This window comes from Octopus sinensis, linkage group LG8 (assembly GCF_006345805.1).
Source record: "Octopus sinensis linkage group LG8, ASM634580v1, whole genome shotgun sequence".
NCBI classification, from domain to species: domain Eukaryota; kingdom Metazoa; phylum Mollusca; class Cephalopoda; order Octopoda; family Octopodidae; genus Octopus; species Octopus sinensis.
Window position 1 is genome coordinate 78,407,446 of NC_043004.1, and position 21,345 is coordinate 78,428,790.

The following is a 21,345-nucleotide window of genomic DNA, read 5'->3' on the forward strand; positions in this document are numbered from 1 at the left end:
CTCTTGTTTATATTGCTAGCAGGAGATAATCCTCCACCATCGCCACTAGGATTACCAGATCATGTAATTTCAGCCTTCCTTGGCCTTATTAATAGTAGACACACAAAAGCTAGAGATAGCAGTGATTCCTCTGCAAGCAATCTACAGAGAATCTCGGTGTCTTGTCAGGCTCTGGTGTTGCAAATAGCCTGTGGGATTATTAAAAAATAATAGCAACAGAAGCAGTGTTAATACCAGAAGATAATATTTATCCCCACTTAAAAGTGGATGTTGTGTAAGAACACAAAATACTGCATTAGTTACCATGAGAGAACCTCTCATATGGACTTGTGGTGCATATATGCACTTGTGTTTATATCGCTAGCAGGACTCCGACACAATATTAACTTTTAAAGGGGGATAAATATCACAATAAATGTTACAAAATTTGATGTTTTGAAGTATTTCATGATTCCTTTCGATTATTGACTTTCTATAAAAACTGAACACATGATGTTGGAAATGGTGCAGCTTTGTAGATTATTGGGAGGATTTGTTAACTTTTTGTAGGCAAAGGCAGTGTGTGGCCAAGTGGTTAGGATACTACACTCACCATCATAAGCTCTTGGTTTCAATTCTCAGACTGAGTGACACATTTTGTTCTCGAGCAAAACACTTCATTTCACTTTGCTCTGTCCACTCAGGTGTAGAAATGGGTCACCCTTCGACAGACTATTCTTTTGATCAGGAAGGAACGATGTGATCTCAGTCACTTAAATGTTATGGAAACCAGGTAATTGGGCCTAAGAGTCTTAGGACTCAAGACAATAATGTCCAGAGGGTTGTTGATGATGACGATGAAAACTTTCTCTAGAAACTACACCATGTTATTAAACATGTTGACACTTTCTGTTTTTGTATTTGTAGATTATGTGTTTGATGAGAATCCTGATGTGGAGCAAATTTTAACTAAAGTTAAAAGTAAGTCACCTTTTAAATATTTATTTGCCATTGTCCTTTCTCAATCAAATGAAATCTCATTGCTTGTCCATTACTACCTGGTATTTATATAAATTTCTGTTTATAGTTTTCTCTAATGTAACACATCTGTGCTTGTTCCTCTATCACACTGTAGCCTCTGTCACACTTTAGGCTTGGGTTGGACTGTTTGACTGAAGACTGGCAAGCTAGGAGGCTGCACCAGGTTATAATCTGATTTGGCAAGGTTTCTACAGCTGGATGCCCTTCCTAATACCAACCACTCTGAGAGTGTAGTGGGTGCTTTTTACATGCCAGCGGCATGGAAGCCAGTCAGGCAGCACTGGCATCAACCACGCTCGAATGGTGCTTTTTATGTGCCACTGGCACAAATATATATATACATATGTATTATATACATTATATAAGTATATATTGTAGGTAATTGATTAGTGTATGCAGAATTTATATAAAAAGAAATTTAAAAGGCAAGATGAAATGAACAGGGTTTGATCACAGATGCAACAATTGTTTCTGTGCATTAGTAACAGCTGTTAGTTGCTGAGTTTTGCACATCATACTATTAAATAAAATATTATCATCATCATCATTTAATGTCCATTGTCGATGCTGACATGGGTCAAACAGTTTGACTGGAGTCGATGAGCTGGAGAGCTGCACCAGGTTCCAGTTTGATTTGGTGTGGTTTCTACTGCTGGATGCCCTTCCTAATGCCATCCATTCCAGGGGTGTAATGGGTGCTTTTACGTGCCACTGGGGCAGGTGCCATTTATATGGCACCAGCAATGACCATGACTACGACTATGGTTTACATAGCATATAAATATGATCCAGCTGCTGCTGTGTACCTGCCCATCATCAGGTGATAAGCACTGTTGTATCATTATATATATATATATATATATATATATAATATATATATATATATATATATATATAATAATAATGATATTAGGGAGTAAATCCAAACTTACAGGGAAAAATTAGATTTAGGATTAAATCTAATTTTACAGTATAAATATGAATTAAATTAGAGATAAAACCACTATTAGCAAATCAAACAGTGAAAAACATAAACCAAAACATAGAAATAAAATTGATTAATATAATATACAAAATATATAAAATTCAAAATTTAAATTATTTAAATTTAAAGTTAAAAATTTTAAATTATTAATTTATATTTATAAATTCATATATATATATAAATTTATAAATATAAATTAATAATTTTAACTTTATAAATATAAATTAATAATTTTAACTTTATAAATATTTATAAATTTATATATATATATGAATTTATAAATATAAATTAATAATTTAAAATTTTTAAGTTAAAAATTTTAAATTATTAATTTATATTTATAAATTTTTAACTTTAAATTTAAATAATTTAAATTTTATATTTTATATGTTTTGTAAATTATATTAATCAATTTTATTTCTATGTTTTGGTTTATGTTTTTCACTGTTTGATTTGCTAATAGTGGTTTTATCTCTAATTTAATCTATATATATATATATATACACATACACATCTAATATAGGATAAAAATTTTCCAAAAATATTATCAGTGGCCAGCATATTAAAAAATACCTTTTAAGGTGAAAATTATATACAACTTTATAAATAAGGAAAAAGAAAAAAATTCCTAATCCAAATATGCTGAGAATAGACTTTAAATCATCACTAAAGTCTATTCTCAGCATATTTGGCATAGGGATTTTTTTCTTTTGCCCTTATTTATAAAGTTATATGAGAGAGAAAGAGATCTCAACTGATGACATCTTTCTACTTAAACCTGTGTGAAGGTTTTTCTTTCAATGTAATCTATTTAGCTACTGTTTATTAGAGCGTGACATTTTGTATCAATTATATATAATTATATTCCGATGTCTAATCGTGTGTTATATTCATGTCTTTCTATCTAGGTGATGAACATGAACCTGTGATATTTTCAATAAACAATAACCTTTTTGTGAGTGTGAAAATTGTACAGTGTAAGTATATAAGTAGTTTTGTAATTGATTTGTTTGTAGTTTGAGAGTGGCTGTTTGGTACAACAGGTCAGCCAAGGGAGCCTCTAGGTCAGCTGTTCTTAACAGCGGCTCCTTGGACTGCATGCGTCCCCCAACCATTCTCCTGGGGGCTTCCAACAGTCTTGTCTCTATGAATATGAATTTTTCTTTAAGTGGTTTGTTTTACTTTTTTTTCTTTTTGGTGTGGCCTCTAAATAAATCCAGGTTTTCAATCTGGCTCAGATATTAAAAAGGTCGAGAACTGCTGCTCTCAGTTGCTGATTCACCTGCTAGAAATAGCTGCTGGGTTGCCTTCAAATCACACTCTGTCATTGTAAAAAGACAAAGAGGTGATGCTGTCCAAGATAAACTGTGCCTGAGAGAATGTTGTAGCTGCAATACCTTTTATGATGAGTGGATCTGACAGAAGCTTAACAACATATGTGCACGACATGGTGATCTCATATCAAGATAAACAGCGCATGACCTTGCAGGTGGGGCCCAGTTAGAATTTTCTTCTGGTCGAGTAGCCCATCCTACTCAAAAGGTCCCTGAATAAGGGTTGTTTAAAGATGTTGAACAAACCACCCATGTTTCCAGAGGTAAATTATTCAAACCCCAAAGAATCCCTCTCAACACATGGCTATGATGCTCCCCCACTACTTCTGCTCGTGATCAGAGATGCACATATCGTCAGCCACTAAGGGACATGCTCACCTGGTTATGGTCAAACTGACAAGCAAATCTGTGGTATTGAGCAGAATATTTGCTATATCCCATCTTTTATACCAAGACAAAACACGTACATGATAACACTTCCAATCAGTTAAGATCAGAAGCCATGAGAGCCACTGCCTGGTACTGCATCAGGGCATTTATCATTATTATTATTGTAAATTGTGATAAGAAAATCTTATATGAACCCCCAACGGTCATATGGTCTCTAGTTGAGAACCACTGGTTGTATAACATTTAATATTTTCTTAGTAAATGAAATGAGGTTATTCTGTTATGTTTCAGCCCTAAGGCTGTGGCCATGCTGGGGCGCCATCAGGTTGTTTATAATTAACAATTTTCTAATTACCATCCACCCATATTCACTTACTAATTATCGTCTAAAATACAAAGACTCTGTTTAAAGACTCTTAATATTTCCATTTCTCTTTCAGTGGACTGTTGTGTAAATCGGACCTGCTGGGCTTTCACTACTAAAGGCATGTGTACAGTGGGGCAAGATGAAATAGTTATTGTACTGGAATGCTTTCAGGATGAAAAAATGATTCCAAAAGATATATTTTGGCATTTTCATACTGTTTATGAAGAGGCTTACAAAGGTAAGTCATTATCAGGTTGTTGTTTTTTTGCTTGTTTTGTTTTTTCTTAACTTCAGTGTTACTTTTGAGGTTGGTGCCATGTAAAAAGCAATCAGTCCACCCTCTGTAAAGTGGTTGGTGTTAGGAAGGGCATCCAGCTGTAGAGACCGTACCAAAATGGATAATTGGAACCTGGTGCAGTTCTTTGGCTTTCCAGCTCCTCTCAAACTGTCCAACCCATGCCAGCATGGAAAACAGGTCTTTGATGATGATGATGATGACGATGACGACGACGACGATGACGATTCTTTGTATCTTTGTCTCTTGAAATGTCTACTTTGTAAACATCATCTTTGATATTAATATTACTATTATCACCAGTGTTGAAATTTCTTTTTATTACCATTTGTATTTGTGACAAAATATCTAACCAATAACTATTTCCGCTTAAAATTATTGATACTTTTGTATTATCATCATCTTTTGATTGTCCATGCTGGCATAAAAGCCATGTTTATAGTGATCAGCAAGAATCAAAATGGTGACATATATTTTGTTAATAGATTCCAATAACAAAGCACAACAGTGTTTGGCATATTCCTGCTTGAATCTGCTGGAATGTATTAAGAATTAATATCTCTGTTATTGTTTTGATTCTCACAGTTCACTGTGTATGGGATGATTTATTATTGATTGGCAGATTTTGGTACAGATCAGCAAATAATTTGTTTACTGATTTTTATAAACAAGAGCCAAAACCTCTTGTTAGATTCATTAACCCAGGGTAGCTTGGTAGTCCCAAAATCCCCTTATTCCAGTGAATCCAGTGTGTCTTTGAACCCACATTAGTCTGGAAGTTGTTGTTTTCCATAGACAAAATACAATATTGATTAACATTTCCAAGTTTGAATCAACTGAAATATATAAAAGCCAGCCGGGTAGAAAATTACCCTACGCTACTGTGTCTGTTTTGGCAGGGTTTTTACAGTTGATTTGTCCAGCATTGGACACCCTACAAAGGGCTTGTATTTCATTGGCATAGTTCTCAGGGTCCATGAGGTAGACAAGCCCCTGCATTGTAACAAGGACCTTGTGGTGGATTAGTGAATCTATGTTATTATCTGACTAGATGACTAGCTATTAGATTTTCATTGTAATTATTTGACTGTTTGCATTAAATGTGTTCTGTCTGTCTCTCTACATTTCAGGTAATCCTGTATCAGATATGGGTCACACAATATTCAACCAGAGTTTCCTGGGGAGCCGAGATCATGGTGGCTTCCTCTATATCAGACCAACCTTCCAGTGCCTACAGAAAATAACTTTACCTAGTCCTCCTTATCTTTTTGGTATTCTTCTTCAGACTTGGGAAGCACCTTGGGCAAAAGTCTTCCCAATTCGATTACTTTTGAGGCTTGGTGCTGAATATAGATGTAAGTCCATGAAGAAAACTATTCTAACGTTTATTATTTTTGTGAAAACAGAAAGTGAAGTTTACAATAATAATGTAAATTGTTTGGCTCTTTAGCATTTAAACCATCCATACCTGGCCCAAATATTCTTCCTGTTTTACGTTCAAACTAGCCAGGTCACACCTACCCTACAATGTTGTTCTAAAAATAAAATATCGCCTCATTGAAATCTCAAAGCTATAAGATAATGCATAACTAATTCAAAACATTGGGAATAAATAAGTTATTATCTTTGACAGAGAAATCTGAATGTTAAAGGTTGAAATGAAGTCTTGATGAATTAGATATTTGTGTAAATGATATTTTCTCCTGTCTCTGAAAGAAGCTATAGAGAAATTGAATTAGTTGAATAGTTGGATATTCTCAGCTTGTATAGATTGTTTACATTGTGGTAGGTAAATTGTGAGGGCAACACTAGAAAAGTTTCAAATCTTTCTAGAAACGTCATGTTTTGTTCTTAGTTAAACACAATCTTTACTTTCCTATTGAAATCTCTTTAGCCAAGAAGTGAATACTTTATTCTTGGTTTAGTCCAATTTTTAATTGTATGATTAGTGTTGTTTAGAACCTTGGAGTCTTACCATGTGGCCTCAGGTCCAGTTCCATTGCATGGCACTATGTCTGGTCATACAATGACCAATGGTTTCACAGTCATAAAGCACTTACCTTTATTTAGCATATATATATATATATATATGTTTGTGTGTCTGTGTTTGTCCTCCCACCATCGCTTGACAACTGATGTTGGTGTATTTATGCTCCTGTAACTTAGTGGTTCAGCAAAAGAGACCAATAGAATAAGTACGAGGCTTACAAAGAATAAATCTTGGGGTTGATTTGTTCAACTAAAGGTGGTGCTCCAGCATGGCCACAGTCAAAATGACTGAAACAAGTAAAAGAATAAAAGAAAGAATATATATACGTGGTGTGATCAATAAATATCTGGAGTGTTGCCATAATAAAGAAGCTAAAGCACTCAGCATGAAGCCACTTGGCACAAATTGACCTTGGACTCTGCTGTGCATGGGCACTATCAATATTTGCTACAGTAGAATCAACCCTTAAGGGTTAGTCACATTTAAGTGGCAAATATACTTCACAATGTCATGTAGCCACTGTTTATACCTCGCTCAGAGATTTATTATTAATTAAAGAAATTTTTATAATTAATAACTACTAAATTATTACAAACTCATTATGACCTGCATATTTTATAATTACTATTGTCTAGTTTTTAAAACAGGAGAGTGCTTTGGTGAAAACCTCAATGTGTGTTATCTTTTTTTTGTTTTAATTTATATATTTTTTTTTGAAATCCTATTTAATCTTTCTATTTTATTTGCAGATTACCCCTGTCCCTTAATCAGTGTCCGGAATAGGAAGCCAGTGTTTTGTGAAATTGGTCATACAATAATGAATCTCTTGGCTGACTTCCGCAACTACCAGTATATGTTACCTCAAATTAAAGGGGTTACAATACACATGGAAGATAAAAGGACTGTTATTAACTTTCCTCGAAATCGATATGATGATGTAAGAGCTGTTTACTTTAATATTGTGTCTTTCTTCTCTCACTTCTTGGTCTTACATCCACCTGTGGCTGTATAAATATAATAATGGGTCCCGTACCTCAGTAGGCTGACCCCTTTTGACCTTAAGTATATTAGTGGGGCCCATACCTAAATAGGCCAACCTCTTTTGACCCTGTTACTGTTTCCAATATTTCACAGGTGATAGAAACAATTGTAACTTCCAACCGCCTTCCTCAACTGAAATATTTTTCCTCAGTTTCCAAATTAGAAGTGCAAATGTAGCTGTGTTGTCAAGGAGTTTACTTCCCAACCACATAGTTTTGGGTTCAATCCCACTGCATGGTAGCTTGAGTAAGTATCTTCTACTACAGCTCCAGGTCAACTTAAATCTTAGGAGCTGACTTGGTAAATGAAAACTGAAGGAAGCCCATCATATATGCATGAATGTCTCCCTGTCTTGACCTCGTGTGATAGTCGTAAATGAGCATCACCCTCATAGAAGCAGTGTCGTTTTCAGCCTTCTGTGAGAATATGTCTAATGATGGGGAAATATCATCTTACTTGGAAACAGGAAGGGCAGCCAAGTGTAAAAACCTGCCTCAATGACTCCTAACTGACTTAGTGTTATAATTGATTATCGTTACTAATCAGTAATGTGTCTTTAAGAGGGGAATTGTTTCCTTGCTATTCATATTGACAATTTATTGATGTATTTATAGTTAATGAAAGTGGTAATGAACAGTAACGAGCATGTGATGGCGTTGGCAGCTAACTTCAGTGCAGAGGCCGACTCACATCTTGTATGTATTCAAAATGATGATGGAAATTACCAAACCCAAGCCATCAACATTCAGAACAAACCGAGGAAAGGTGAGTTATTTACATTAAATGAGCAATTCGTGTCTTTCCAAAATTTGTTTTTATTCAGTTTGATAATAATTATGTCATTAAATCTTTTATTTTTTAATTTGTTTTTATTGTGTGATTTTATTTGTGATTTGTATAGTTAATTAGCATTAATTTTTCAACAAATATAATAATTAATAAAATAATATTAAGCCAAAGAATTTACTGTGTGATATTTCATAAAAACGATGCTGGGACACCAATTTCGAAGTCCACATCCAATTGTTTCAGTTTGCTGCTTATTGTATCAAACACCATTTAGAAAACTGCTAAGTCATTGTTTTTGACACACAACAATGCAACTCCATACTCTGGTTTATCTTGGTTAACATAAACATTGTGGCACTCCATCGATTACAACAATGAGGGTTCCAGTTGATCCGATCAACGGAACAGCCTGCTCGTGAAATTAACATGCAAGTGGCTGAGCACTCCACAGACATGTGTACCCTTAATGTAGTTCTCAGAGAAATTCAGCATGATACAGAGTGTGTCAAGTCTGACCCTTTGAAATTCAGGTACAACAGAAACAGGAAGTAAGAGTGAGAGAAAGTTGTGGTGAAAGAACACAGCAGGGTTTGCTACCATCCCCTGCCAGAGCTTCATGGAGCTTTAGGTGTTTTCACTCAATAAACACTCACAACGCCCAGTCTGGGAATTGAAACTGCAATCCTATGACCATGAGTCCGCTGCCCTAACTACTGGGCCATTGCGCCTCCACTAATATAAACGTAACACACACACACATTTTTAATACACAGTGACTCAGAAGTCGATGGTTTCATGTAAGGCACTTGTATGCACCTTACAGAAGTCACTTAATAACTACTACTAATTAAAAGTACTTAAATAGATATTCATTGGGTTCCAGTTATTATGTTTGTTCTACCAATCTCACACACACACACAAGCTTTTGTTTTTTATGTGTATTTCACTGACAAAGCAGTGATCATTCCAGGGCTGCTCTCAATCATAGTCTTAACTTTTCATCACCTGACACTAAGCCACACCCGTCAATTTCATTCCTCCTCTCAGGTGAGAGATCATTGTCTTGCAAGTTACCTGGTGACCTCACTGGTGCTGGTGCCACATGAAAAGCACCTGGCATACTTTGTAAAGTGGTTGGTGTTAGGAAGGGCATCCAGCCAAAGCAGACAACAGATTTTGGTGCAAACTTCTGACTTGTCAGCACGGGAGATGAATGTTAAATGATAACGATGACTGAGTTTGGTCTAATGAATCGGGTGCTTTTTATAATTCATGCAAATATTTAAATTTACTGATCAACATTATTTTTTCAATTAGAGAAATTGGAATGTAAAAATTTAAAAATACCAAGGGAGGTAATTGCTATGTGGACGTTTGTTCTGTATTAAAATTAATTTTTTAAAATTTATTTTTTAATGATTTAGTTAGTTAATTAAGTTATCACTCAAACAGCAGAAGATTTCAGCTGGCGATTCTGAAACTAAAGGTAAACAAATGAGAAAGAATACAAGCTTTGAAATAAGAAGAGACGTCTTGCTCCCCTCAGTTGTCTCCTAAATAGTTTTCAAATCCTTATCTAGATATTAATGTTTTATTTAGGTATTAGTGTTATATTTAACTATTTTTCATTTAAATATTGGTTGTTTTATTTAGATATTATTTTGTTGTATCTCACGAGGGTCAATATGCCAATAATAAACACATGCACTGGTTCATTCTCACTTCTTTCTTATTATTCATCTGTCGGTTAGCTATTTAATTAATTAATTGATTAATTGTCTGATTAATCTATCAATACATTTGTCTAAGTCCTTTCATTGCTATTCACAGTCTCTTCAATGATGTGTCCTCTTGAGATACAACAAAATCTGTTTCAATACATGGGTTCACATCAAAATTGCATATTTCTGTGATATAGCCTTGAAGCACGCTTGTGCTGACGTAACCAGTTGTTGCTAACTCCACATGGAAGTAGATACAAATTGTCTTGCAGTTTGTGCTTAGAATTTAGACATCACATCTTAAACTAGTTTGGCAATATGTTTCTATGTCTATTTCTCAAATCCCAAATTTAAAGTATTGTTCAGAAAACTGTTTCCTTAATCCCAGTTTAGGAAAGGCCTGCAAGAATTATGGATTCTATCTTTCTAATTTAGATTAGTCATTTAATTGTGGCTAAAACTACCTCCTGGTTCCCTCTTAAACTCTATTAACGTAATAGAATCTTTGGTGTCATCTTATGAAATTCTGTTTCGATCTAAAAAGCAAAATGTATCATTGTTTTCAACTGTATTTCATTGTTTTTTTTGCCCCATCCCCCCATCATCACAGTCAAGTTTTCTTATTTTTACTTGTTTTACCTCATCTTCACTCTGCTTAACCCTTCACGCTTCACTTGCCATTTCTATAGGTCAACCTGCCACCACTGTGTCTTTTGGTGCCCCCTTTGGTGAAGTTCATTCTGTCAGATACTAATTCCACAAATCTGGGAGCACCTGCAAAACTCATCAGCACTGCATACCACGAGTCTAATTAATTAAAAACAAAATTTATGATTACTAATATTTCCATAACACTATAACATATTAAATGTATATATATATATATATATATATATATATATATATATATACATATATATATATGAGAGAGAGAGAGAGCTTGTGGATGTTATGTTGCATATATATATATATATATATATATATATGTCTCCATTCAACAGTTTTCCATTTATTCTTACCGCTCAGGTTACAAGTTCTACTCTGAAAGCTTTCAGTGGTTTCTACTAATGATGATGCCACATAAAAAGGAACCAAGTACACTCTGTAAAGTGGTTGGCATTAGGAAGGGCATCCAGCTGTAGAAACCATGCCAAAACAAACAAATGGTGCCTTGTGCAGCTCCTCTTAAACTGTCCAACCCATACCAGCATGGAAAATGGATGTTAAATGATGATGATGATGATGATGATGATAATTTGTTTTTAGAGTTTGGGTCCAGTTCTTTCCTAGATATAAGACCTTGTTTGTCATCTGTTTCTGCTCCAAATGCAGTGCAAGAACTTCGCTCTAATCCTTTGTCTCTATTTAATTTACATTTATTCTTACCATTTTTAATTTCATGTCAGTCTAAAGAGAAAGCTTAGAATTTCTGGTGTCGTTGAGCCACACTGGACTGGAAGAGATGACGATTGACATTCAATTAGTAAGGATAGTAATTAATTGTTGTTTAGCCCAAGGCCAGCCCTGATTCAGCAGACCTGTCATTAAAGGCTCTCATACTGTGATCATTTTGTCTTCTTCGTGTATCTGGGACCACATTATGTAAGGTGTCTTTACTAGGGTGTAAGCTGTGGAAGATTTGGCTGTTGTTTCTAGCCATATGAGTGACTGCATAGGCACATTCTCAATAACTTGGATAATGATTGGTTTAGGAAATAGTTTAGTTCAGTCCCACTGTGTGGTCCCTTGAGCTTGAAGCTGGCCAGGCCTTGTAAGTGGCTTTGACAGATAGAAGTGTGTGTGTGCATGTGTCTGTCTTCCTTCCTTCCTTATATATATATATATATATATATTATATATATATATATTATATATATATATACTTATGTATTTGCTTATGTTTGCCTTCTTCATGTTGTCATGTCTGTCAAGAAATTGTCTGCTTGCTTTGTACATGTGTAGATGTGTGAAATAAGCAATCTCATAAAAAACAGTTAAGTGTTAGTGACAGGAAGGGCATCCAGCTGTCAAATAATGCCTCAATAGTATATTTGTCTAACCCATGCTAGCATGGAAAGCTGGATGTAAAATGAACGAACCTTCTTGGTGTGAAATAGCTGAGTAAAACATCTAATTTGTTGTAGGAAGGTAACTTCATATGTGATGAGAAAAATTGTTGCATGGTGGCATGTCAGTGGTTTGTAGTGCCAAGTGGATTGGTACTTGTTTTGAACATCTCTATCACTTCTAGAGACGCTGTAATTGTCAGCAGATTTCTTGAGAATATTTAGAGAAAATATTCCAAGCTTTTGTGATTGCAATGTTACAAATGTCGAAACGGTTTTCATCTAAAATGGGCAATTATTCATAATAACCTTTTCTACAATTAATTAATTATGCATGATTAGTCTGTCTTATCTGTACAATAATATTTGTGATTAGATCTGTTGCCTGACAGACTAAAAGGTAATGATAATAATGATGATCTATTGCTGAGGGCTTGATTATTTTAATTACATTTTAATTGCAGATGTTATACTAATGATTTTTGATTTGAAAAATATTAATTAATAATTGATATTTTGATCGTTTCTTCAGGTACAAAAGCTGCAGTTTACTCTCGTTGCTTTTTTATTGTCGAGTGATCCATTATCTAGATTTTGCAGTATAAAAAATTTGCTTCTCTCTCTCTCTCACTTAAGCAAATTTGACAAAATATTTCAAATAATTGAAACATTCAGACAAAAATATTTCTGTATTAGTTTGTATTAGAAACCCAATGACTTAAGTTACTAAATACCATAGTGTTTTGATATTCATTTTTAGGTACATATTCTGTTGAGAGTGATGTGAAAACTGGAGACTTTAGTGCACATGCACACCTACTAGGTATTGATGCTTTATCACAGCTAAAATGTAAGTCTGTGAACTCTACTTTAGTCATCTTCTCCTGACATAACCACAACCTGCCCCACCGTCAGACAGTTTTATTTTGCTTATTTATTATTATTTTTTTTTAAGGTTAAAAGGTGCATTGTAGAGTTTACTTCAGATAAATCATATCTAAGTTTAACCCATCCCTTGGTTGGTTGGCTTTGTCCCTCTACCTAGACATGCTTTGCTACACAATACGGTAATACTTCTGTGTTGTTGCTATGGGGACCAGGGTGATTCCTGGAACTTGTTCAACTAGAGGAAGTATATTTTGACTTTATTAGATTTGCACTTTAATTGAATGATTGCTATTTACACCTGATTCTTGTTCAAAATAGTTTTCTGTGTCTGTCTGCTGTTTATGTTACATCAAGCACTCTAATGAGATGGGGGTGGTTTGTCCTTTAATCACAAAAGTTAATTTTCTCTCTCTTACTGAAGGAGGTTTCATTTTGTTTGTGTTTTGATTATTTTTTTTATATCTAACATCTCTTGTGTCAATATCATCATCATCATTTAATGTCCATCTTCCATGATGGCACAGGTTGGTCAGTTTGACCAAATCCAACGATGCCAAGGACTGCATCATGCTTTGTCATGGTCTCTACAGCTGGATCTCCTCTCTAACACCAACTACTTCACAGCAGGTATTGAGGGCTTTTTTCTTTTATTTCTATCTCGGCACCAGCACTACTGAGGTCATCATGTGGCTTGCAAGTCTAGGAACCCCAAACAAGAATTCTATTTGTAAACCATTGGGAATGAATAACTTAAAAATTGATTTTGGAAATGGAAAACTAGACTTTTGTTACTGTGAGAACTAATTTACTGGGGGAATAGGTGTACATGTTGATGTTAATTACAGTCTACCACCCTTGTTAATTATCAATCATCATTTTAAAGCTGACTTTTCCATGCTGCATGGATCAGATGAAATGTACTGAGGTAGATTTTCTACTGCTGGATGTCCTTCCTGTCACCAACCCTCACCTGTTTCAAATTAGATAATATTCCTCAATGGCCTGACATGTTTTCTATGAAGGATAGGAAACGAACAGCCTCACTCGTATGATAGTGATGCTCACAATCATCACGTGATGGAAAGACATATAAAACATACTTATATACCAAATCCACTCTGGGTTTTGGCTGGCCCAGGGTTACAGAAGAAGATACTTGTCCAAGGTGCCATGTAATGGCACTAAATCTGAGACCACATGCTTGGGAAGCATATTACTAAAAGCTTGACCTACAACTCCATGAATTATTTTGCTACAGACATTGTACTGCCATTTTGTCAAAGACATTTCATTTTCCATCTAAAAAAGAATCGGTACTTTTCCCGCTTCATCGTTAGCTTATTAGCATATTCTGTCTTCATCATTTGATGGTCATATATTGATGATGTATTCTTTCATTGTTAAGCGGTTAGTATTGGTAGTATAGTCTGTCTTCATAATTAGATTATTAATATTGGTTTTTTCATCTCTGATTAATTGCTGCTCCAACAATTAATGCTGATGCAAGTACAAGTTCTAATGAAATGGACACAAAGCAATAGTAATTAGTTTTATTTCCAGTTAAAATATTGTTTTTAACATTCAGGTTCAGATCTCTTTTTAAAAATACCTGGTGGTGTTTCTTTCAGATCCTCAATCTTTTTATTGATTTAAGTTATTGGCATTCAATTAAATCATTTTGTAATCACTAAACATATTAGGTGGATTGCTTAAGAGTGGCATCTGTTTGAGTGTATTTTTAACTAATGTCTTAGACTAATATGGAATAAACCATGTAACCATTAATTACTTAGAATCATATTATGTCTGGTGGAATCTTTAGGAGTTACCTATTCTAATCACTGGTACAGTTAATGTTCGGTACAATTGTAAAGAATTTCTTGGGAAAAAAAGATCTGAAATTCTTTCGATAGTTTACTGTGTATTGTTGATATATAATTTTATCTTTCTAATTCCTCTTCTATGCTGCAGCTCTTAAAATCGTTCACCAGAATCTGGTTGTGGCTTAAAAAAAAATATACTAAAACAATTGCATAACCCCCTTTTTTTGTCATCAATCAAAAGTGCATGAGCTATCATTAGAATACTATTTGGTAGATTTATATGCTAAGAATTCATTCAAGAAATAATTGAAAAATACTAAAATATTCATGTGTATATCTGTGGCATTCAAAGCTTAACAAATATCAAAAGATATCAACGGATAAGAAGAAACAACCTGTCAAAAAATACCCTGACATGTTTTTCACAGACATTTTGACAACGTTCTTCCTTTTTTCTGCTTCAACTTATTCTGTGCTATGTTAATTTGCTATCAGATATTTATATAACATCCTGTGACTAGCACTTTGGGAACTCACAAACCATCTCCGTAATGGTGTATACTGTCATGTTTTCAATCCAATAATATTTACAAATAATAGTTACACATCTCTGATTATTGGACAGTGTCTTGATTATGTAATTTACATTATGTAACCAATAACCATCTTATGTTAATGAAACATAACGTAACATGGTATAAGTAAAATAAATGAACCAGAATGAAATCAACTTACAATTGAAAAGTTTCCTTCATTCTTATTCATTTTTATTTTACTCTCTGGTAAATACGCAGCATTTAGGACAAACATTTAATTTTACAGACTGCTTAATATCATGAATTAGTTATTTCATTAATTGTTTTTTTAATTGGTTGATTGATAAGGAATATTGTTGATATTCCTAGTGCTACTCAGTTAATTGCCTAGATCTTAAAGATCCTTACTACATGGTTTTATATGTACATATATATGTGTGTTTGTATGTATGTATATATATAAATATATATATACATAATATATATATATACATACATACACACATACGGTATATGTATGGAGCTGGTTGGAACCTCAGTCATTTGATTCAGTTTTCAGACTACGTAATTGTTTGTATTTTTCATATTTTGTTCTAATTTTGTTTTACAGTGACAGGTGCTAGCTTTGTTGTTTTCAATGGAGCTTTGAAGACGAGTTCTGGTTTAACAGCCAAGTCATCAATAGTAGAAGATGGTTTAATGGTTCAAATTAGTCCAGATTCTATGGCTGCTCTGAAACAATCTATGAAAGATATGACGGCATACACCATTGGTTGTGGCAGTTTGGCTAACAGCATTCCTGACGAAATTGTTCTTGTACATTGGGTAGAGGATGACAAAAATGTCAATATAGGGTGAGTAAACAGGCATCAGCATCAGCGGTATAACCCCCCCACCACCACCCCACCACGACCTTTTATTGCTTGCTTAACCCTTTGTCTGTCTCATGTATCCCATGTAATACGTGCAGCACACAGTTCCCTCGCATCCCTGCATCATATCTGATACACATTCCCAATTCTTTTTCAGCCACCAGAGTAACTTGGGCCTTATGAAAGGGGAGCTTTATATTACTCAAAACCTATGAAATAAAGACATTGTTTCAAGGGGCAATGTGAATATATGAGAAGGCATGTTATGTAGTGACTAGGGTATTTGGCTCACAATAGTAAGGTTGTGGGTTCAATTCCCAGTGGTTTGATGTGTCCTTGAGCAAGATACTTGATTTATTTCATGTTGCTCCAGTCCACTCAGCTGGCAAAAATGAGTTGTACCTGTAATTCAAAGGGGGCCAGCCTTGTCATATTCTATGTCATGCTGACTCTCCCTGAAGGCATGTGTACCTGTGGAGTACTCAGCCACTTGCATGTTAATTTCAGGAGCAGGCTGTTCCCTTGATCAGACCGGCTGGAACACCCATTGTCATAACTGACAGGGTGTGCCAAACCAGTGTGAATATACACATATATAGTGCATCATATGTGATGTGTAGGACACTCGCCTGGTCTCAAAAAAATATATTAACCACCAACTAATATAGTATCAACACTTATTAGCTACCAACAAAACCAAATTAACCTCCCAAAACAAAATGTCTGTGAACAAGCGATGGATGTTTAGGACAAACTATTAGGACAAACTATTAGGACAAAAATGCTTTGTGCCAGCAAAGGGTTTAAACCATTTAAACATTTTCTGTTTTGGATTCTTTTTCTCTAATTGATAACTGATAATTCAGTTGGAAATTTTATTTTCTATTTTAAAAGTGACTTAAATTTAAGGTCTTTGAATTTAGAGCTCTTCTCCTCCATGTTGCTTCTCATGGATTATTCACACTGTTGTGATCCTTATTAAATGGGCATTAACGAGAGAAAGTTGGGGGTGGGGGAGGGTCTAAACGTAAGATCACATGACCTGTGATGTCATCAGTTGGATCATCAAGTAAGACTTTGGAATTAGTTAGCAACACTTTGTTTTTTTATTCCCTAACAATGGGGGAGAAAAGAAATTGAAACAAATTTATCCCTGGATGGTAAGGTAAGATTCTTGGTAAGTAATCTGAATCAATGGAAGCACCATGCTAAGGTATGAACTTGTGAACCATCTGATAGAAGTCCTCTTATTAAGTCATTTTGCAGTGGAGTTGGATCATTTATTCCTTTGATAATGATGGGAAGGTGAGAGAGGGTGAAATAGAGATGGATTTCAAACATTTAGATTCAAAGACAAATTTCACGATTTCTGTTTTTTCGTCTTCCCTTTTATTTGATAGAAACCTGATTTATTGTGTTTTTGTAAAATTAATTTGGTTTCTTTGATTTCTGCGTTTAGGTTATGCAGTGTCATTGATAACATGTCTTTAGATGGTGTGGAGAGTATACACATTCATAACAGCCCCGATTACATTGGAGAATGCAGAGCCATCCGATGGACGGAGGTCTTCTTGATACAGAACGAGGAGTCAACTTCGTCACGTCTAGAGCCAGTTGACCTTAGCCGCTTGGCTGAAACACTTGCCCAAGCCTGCTGTATTGCCCTCACGCCACATTTAGACCGATTGAAAGAGTCTTCCATCTCTAAACTTGGTCTCCGAGTCAACATCGAGTCAGAACGGGTTTGTATAATTATATCTACGCACGAGCACACACACACACACACGTTCATTTATATATTGCTTTCCAACCAACAGGTTTTAGGTTCAGTCCCACTGTGCATCTCCTTGGGTACATGTCTCCTTTTACAGCCCAAGCTAAGCAAAGCCATATGAGTGGATTTGGTAGGCAGAGGCTGTGGTTTGTGTGTGTGTCCCTGATGTTAACATGATTGTAAATGAGAGTGACTGTCATAGAAATAGAATTGTTTGTTTCTAGTCTTCCCTGAAAAACTTGTCTGGCCATGAGGAAAATATTATCTCACTTGGAAATTGGTGAGGAATGGCTGCAGGAGAAGAGGTATCAGGCTGTAGAAAATTTGTCTCAAAGAATTCTGTGAGACCCATCCAAGCAAACAATGTAGACGTCAACCCTTTTGCAGTCAGATTACTCTGTCAAATGTGATGTTTATTTATTCACATTGGTTTGAATTAATCATGCATTATTCTGCAGTTTAGAAATGTTGATATGATGCTTGTGTTTATTTTAAGGATGACAATGTAGGGTAGGTGTGAAAGGCTGGATCTGGCCAGTTTGAACAAAAAGACAGACAGAATGTTCGGGCCAGTTTGAATGCTAAATAAAGAGTTAAATGATGATATGTGATGATCATCATATGACACTAGCAGGACCTGTGAATATTTTATGGAATTAATGGTGAACCTATTGGGTTATTTCTGTAAACTTTATTCAAAAAGCCTGAAAGTGTATCCTGTGTTGTGTCTCTATGGAAGGATAGTCTCTCATCTGCTAATCATTGGAAAGTGAAAGAAATTGGAATATGTTGATTATTTAATGCACTTTATATATATATATATATATATACACACACCTTATATACTTTATGCACAATTTTATGGACTGAATACACAGCACTCTCCCTCTTTCTCTGTCACTCTTTGCCTTACCCTCTTTTCCTCTCTCCTTTTTCTTTTACTCTTTGCCTTTCCCTTCAACTAATCACGTGAAAGCATCACAGACGGGATAAGTAACAGAGGGAAAAAAAAACTTAGTTAAAAAAGAAAACAAATTACACATTTCACTCACCACCTCCTCTCCCTGCTACTCCTCCTGTTCCTCCCCTCCACCCATTCAGCTAATCACATGGGAGCGTTACAGATGGGCTAAATAATGGAGTGACAAGCAGAATTATGAGATGTTTTTTTACCATATTTAATTGTTCTCAGGCACTGTCTTGCCACATTTTTATGACCCTCCCCACTTCTTCATCACCTTTATGAAGTTCAGCATTGTGAGAGCAGCCTTCATTACTTTTGTAAATTGCATCACATGTCCATACCAATTACAATCACCTCTCTTGCTTAGTGTCCCTGATTCCTCTTGTCCCCATTTTCTCTCAGCTCATTTATGCCCCTAAACAGTATACATCCGATGGTGCTTGTTCTCCTCGCTTCTTTCCCGCCTTTGCATATCCTCTACATTTAATGCTCCACATAATGTTGATATTAATAGGAATTTATATTTGAACTTTCAGGTTGGTTATGAAATTGGATCAAATGGTACCAAACTACCTGACTTCTACATGAACGACCTGGATAGTGAACTTATTCCTGTGATTCATAATGCCACTTCACACAGCCAAGATGGACCTATTAGCCTTGAATTGATTTTCCACATCTTGGACTGACAACCTGCCACAGAAACTATCATTCTCTCATCCATCCATAATATTTCTGAGATCTTTGCCTCAACCGAGCTATTCAAAATAGGTGCCGTTCTAAGACGATAACATTTAACCTATGCTCTCAGTTATCTCAACAGCAACAGCAGCGACTAAACCAATTTATCGGAGAGTTTCAACACACGAAAGAATCACTTCTGTCCAAGAACAGCAACTTTGTAACAGTTCTTGGATGTCTGCTTTTCTTCTCTATATCCCAAACATCAACTAAACCAGTCACATTTCTCTCAATTAAGAAGAATAGATTTCATCATTGATTTCACCTGTTTGCCACCAACCAGCTCTCTCTTGTTGGTTAAAGGTGTGTCAACTGACTCATTCATTGGTTTTTTTTTTTGTATTCATCATGACCGTGTGTGTGTGTATGTGTGCGCACGTGAGAAATGACTGGTGTTTCTGCCTCATGCTGGAGGGCCACCAAATGACTGCTTTGTGAATATACCTTAACGTTTGTCACTCAAAGACAATGACCAAGGAGACACTTTTATTGTTATTCATTACCATCATCATTACCGTCAAAATTATAGTTATTATTATTATTATTATTATCATCATTATTATTATTATCATTATTATTATTATTATTGTTGTTGTTTGTGTGTGCATGTATAAGGGCATGTGTAGAGACGGTTGTGTATGTTGATATTTGACTGAAATCACTCTGATAGTGTCTCAATGGCTAAACTTGTTTCCATTTCCTAATATTTTTGTATTTAAAAAAAAAGATGACAAAAAAAGAATAAAAGAAAATTATTCACAAATGCCTGCACAAAAACACAACAGACCTGGCGTACACTCACAGAACCACAGGCACTAATACACACACATTAATACAAGAATTCTGCATTATTATTAATATTATTATTATTATTATATGTATGGTGGTGGATTGGCAGGATCGATAGAGCATTGGACCAAACGGCTGGCGATATTTGTTCCAGCTTTTTACATTCTGAGTTCAAGTCCTGTTGAGGTCAACTTTACCCTTCATCCTTTTGAGGAGGTCGATAAAATAAAGTACCAGTCAAGTACTTGTGTCAATGTTAATTAATGAGCTGGCAGAATCGTTAGCATGTCAGATGAAATGCTTTGTGGCATTTCTTCCTGTGCTGAGCTCAAATGCTGCCGAGGTCAACTTTGCCTTTCCTCGTTTTGGGGGTCGATAAAATAGAGTACCAGTCACATACTGGAGTTGATGTAATCAACTTGTCCCCCTTCCCGCTCCACAAAATTGCTGGCCTCGTGCCAAAATTTGAAACTTATTATTATTATTATTATTATTATTATTTTTCTCTTTGCTTTTAACTTTATTTAATACAAAAATAAAAAAAAAACATTTAAAAAAGAAATTTCTCTTTTTTGGGGGCTGATTGACTGGGTTTGGCAATTCAATTTAGCAGACATGAGTTGTGTCACAAATTCTTTGAGCCTTATATCCAAGAATGGACATTATTTCATGACTGGGTCACTGTTGTCAGGTTACATCTTTCCAAGCTCTTACGCACCTGGTAGTAAGAAAAGAACTTAGTTGGAGGCAGGGATATTTGGGTTGAATGTACAATGGAAGCGCTGGCTTTTCCCTCTCACCGGATTGTACGGTCACTGTTTTGGCTCCTTCAATGACCACCACAACATATGGCACATATACAAATGTTTACAAATCAGCGACAAAGTCTTCCGAAAGAAGGCTTTTATTTTTTTAACTTTTTCAAGAACGCGTTGGCAATATAATTCTTTGATGTTATA

General features: G+C 35.2%; 1 protein-coding gene across 6 annotated transcripts in view; it reads left to right on the forward strand.

Moving 5' to 3' along the window:
- LOC115214902 overlaps window positions 1-20,306 on the forward strand; it is a 147,389-nt gene extending 127,083 nt beyond the window's left edge. For 4 of the 6 annotated variants that reach the window (XM_029783958.2, XM_029783953.2, XM_036505505.1 and 1 more), the window contains 10 exons: window positions 907-960; window positions 2,914-2,982; window positions 4,170-4,334; window positions 5,522-5,746; window positions 7,131-7,318; window positions 8,037-8,187; window positions 12,760-12,849; window positions 15,857-16,100; window positions 17,578-17,860; window positions 19,393-20,306. In XM_029783958.2, coding sequence (XP_029639818.1) covers window positions 907-960; window positions 2,914-2,982; window positions 4,170-4,334; window positions 5,522-5,746; window positions 7,131-7,318; window positions 8,037-8,187; window positions 12,760-12,849; window positions 15,857-16,100; window positions 17,578-17,860; window positions 19,393-19,545 — 1,622 coding nt within the window. In that variant the 3' untranslated portion in view covers window positions 19,546-20,306. The remainder of the gene's footprint in view (window positions 1-906; window positions 961-2,913; window positions 2,983-4,169; window positions 4,335-5,521; window positions 5,747-7,130; window positions 7,319-8,036; window positions 8,188-12,759; window positions 12,850-15,856; window positions 16,101-17,577; window positions 17,861-19,392) is intronic. The other 2 variants (XM_029783954.2, XM_029783957.2) reach the window with 2 other exon arrangements.
- The last annotated feature ends 1,039 nt before the right edge of the window (window positions 20,307-21,345 follow it).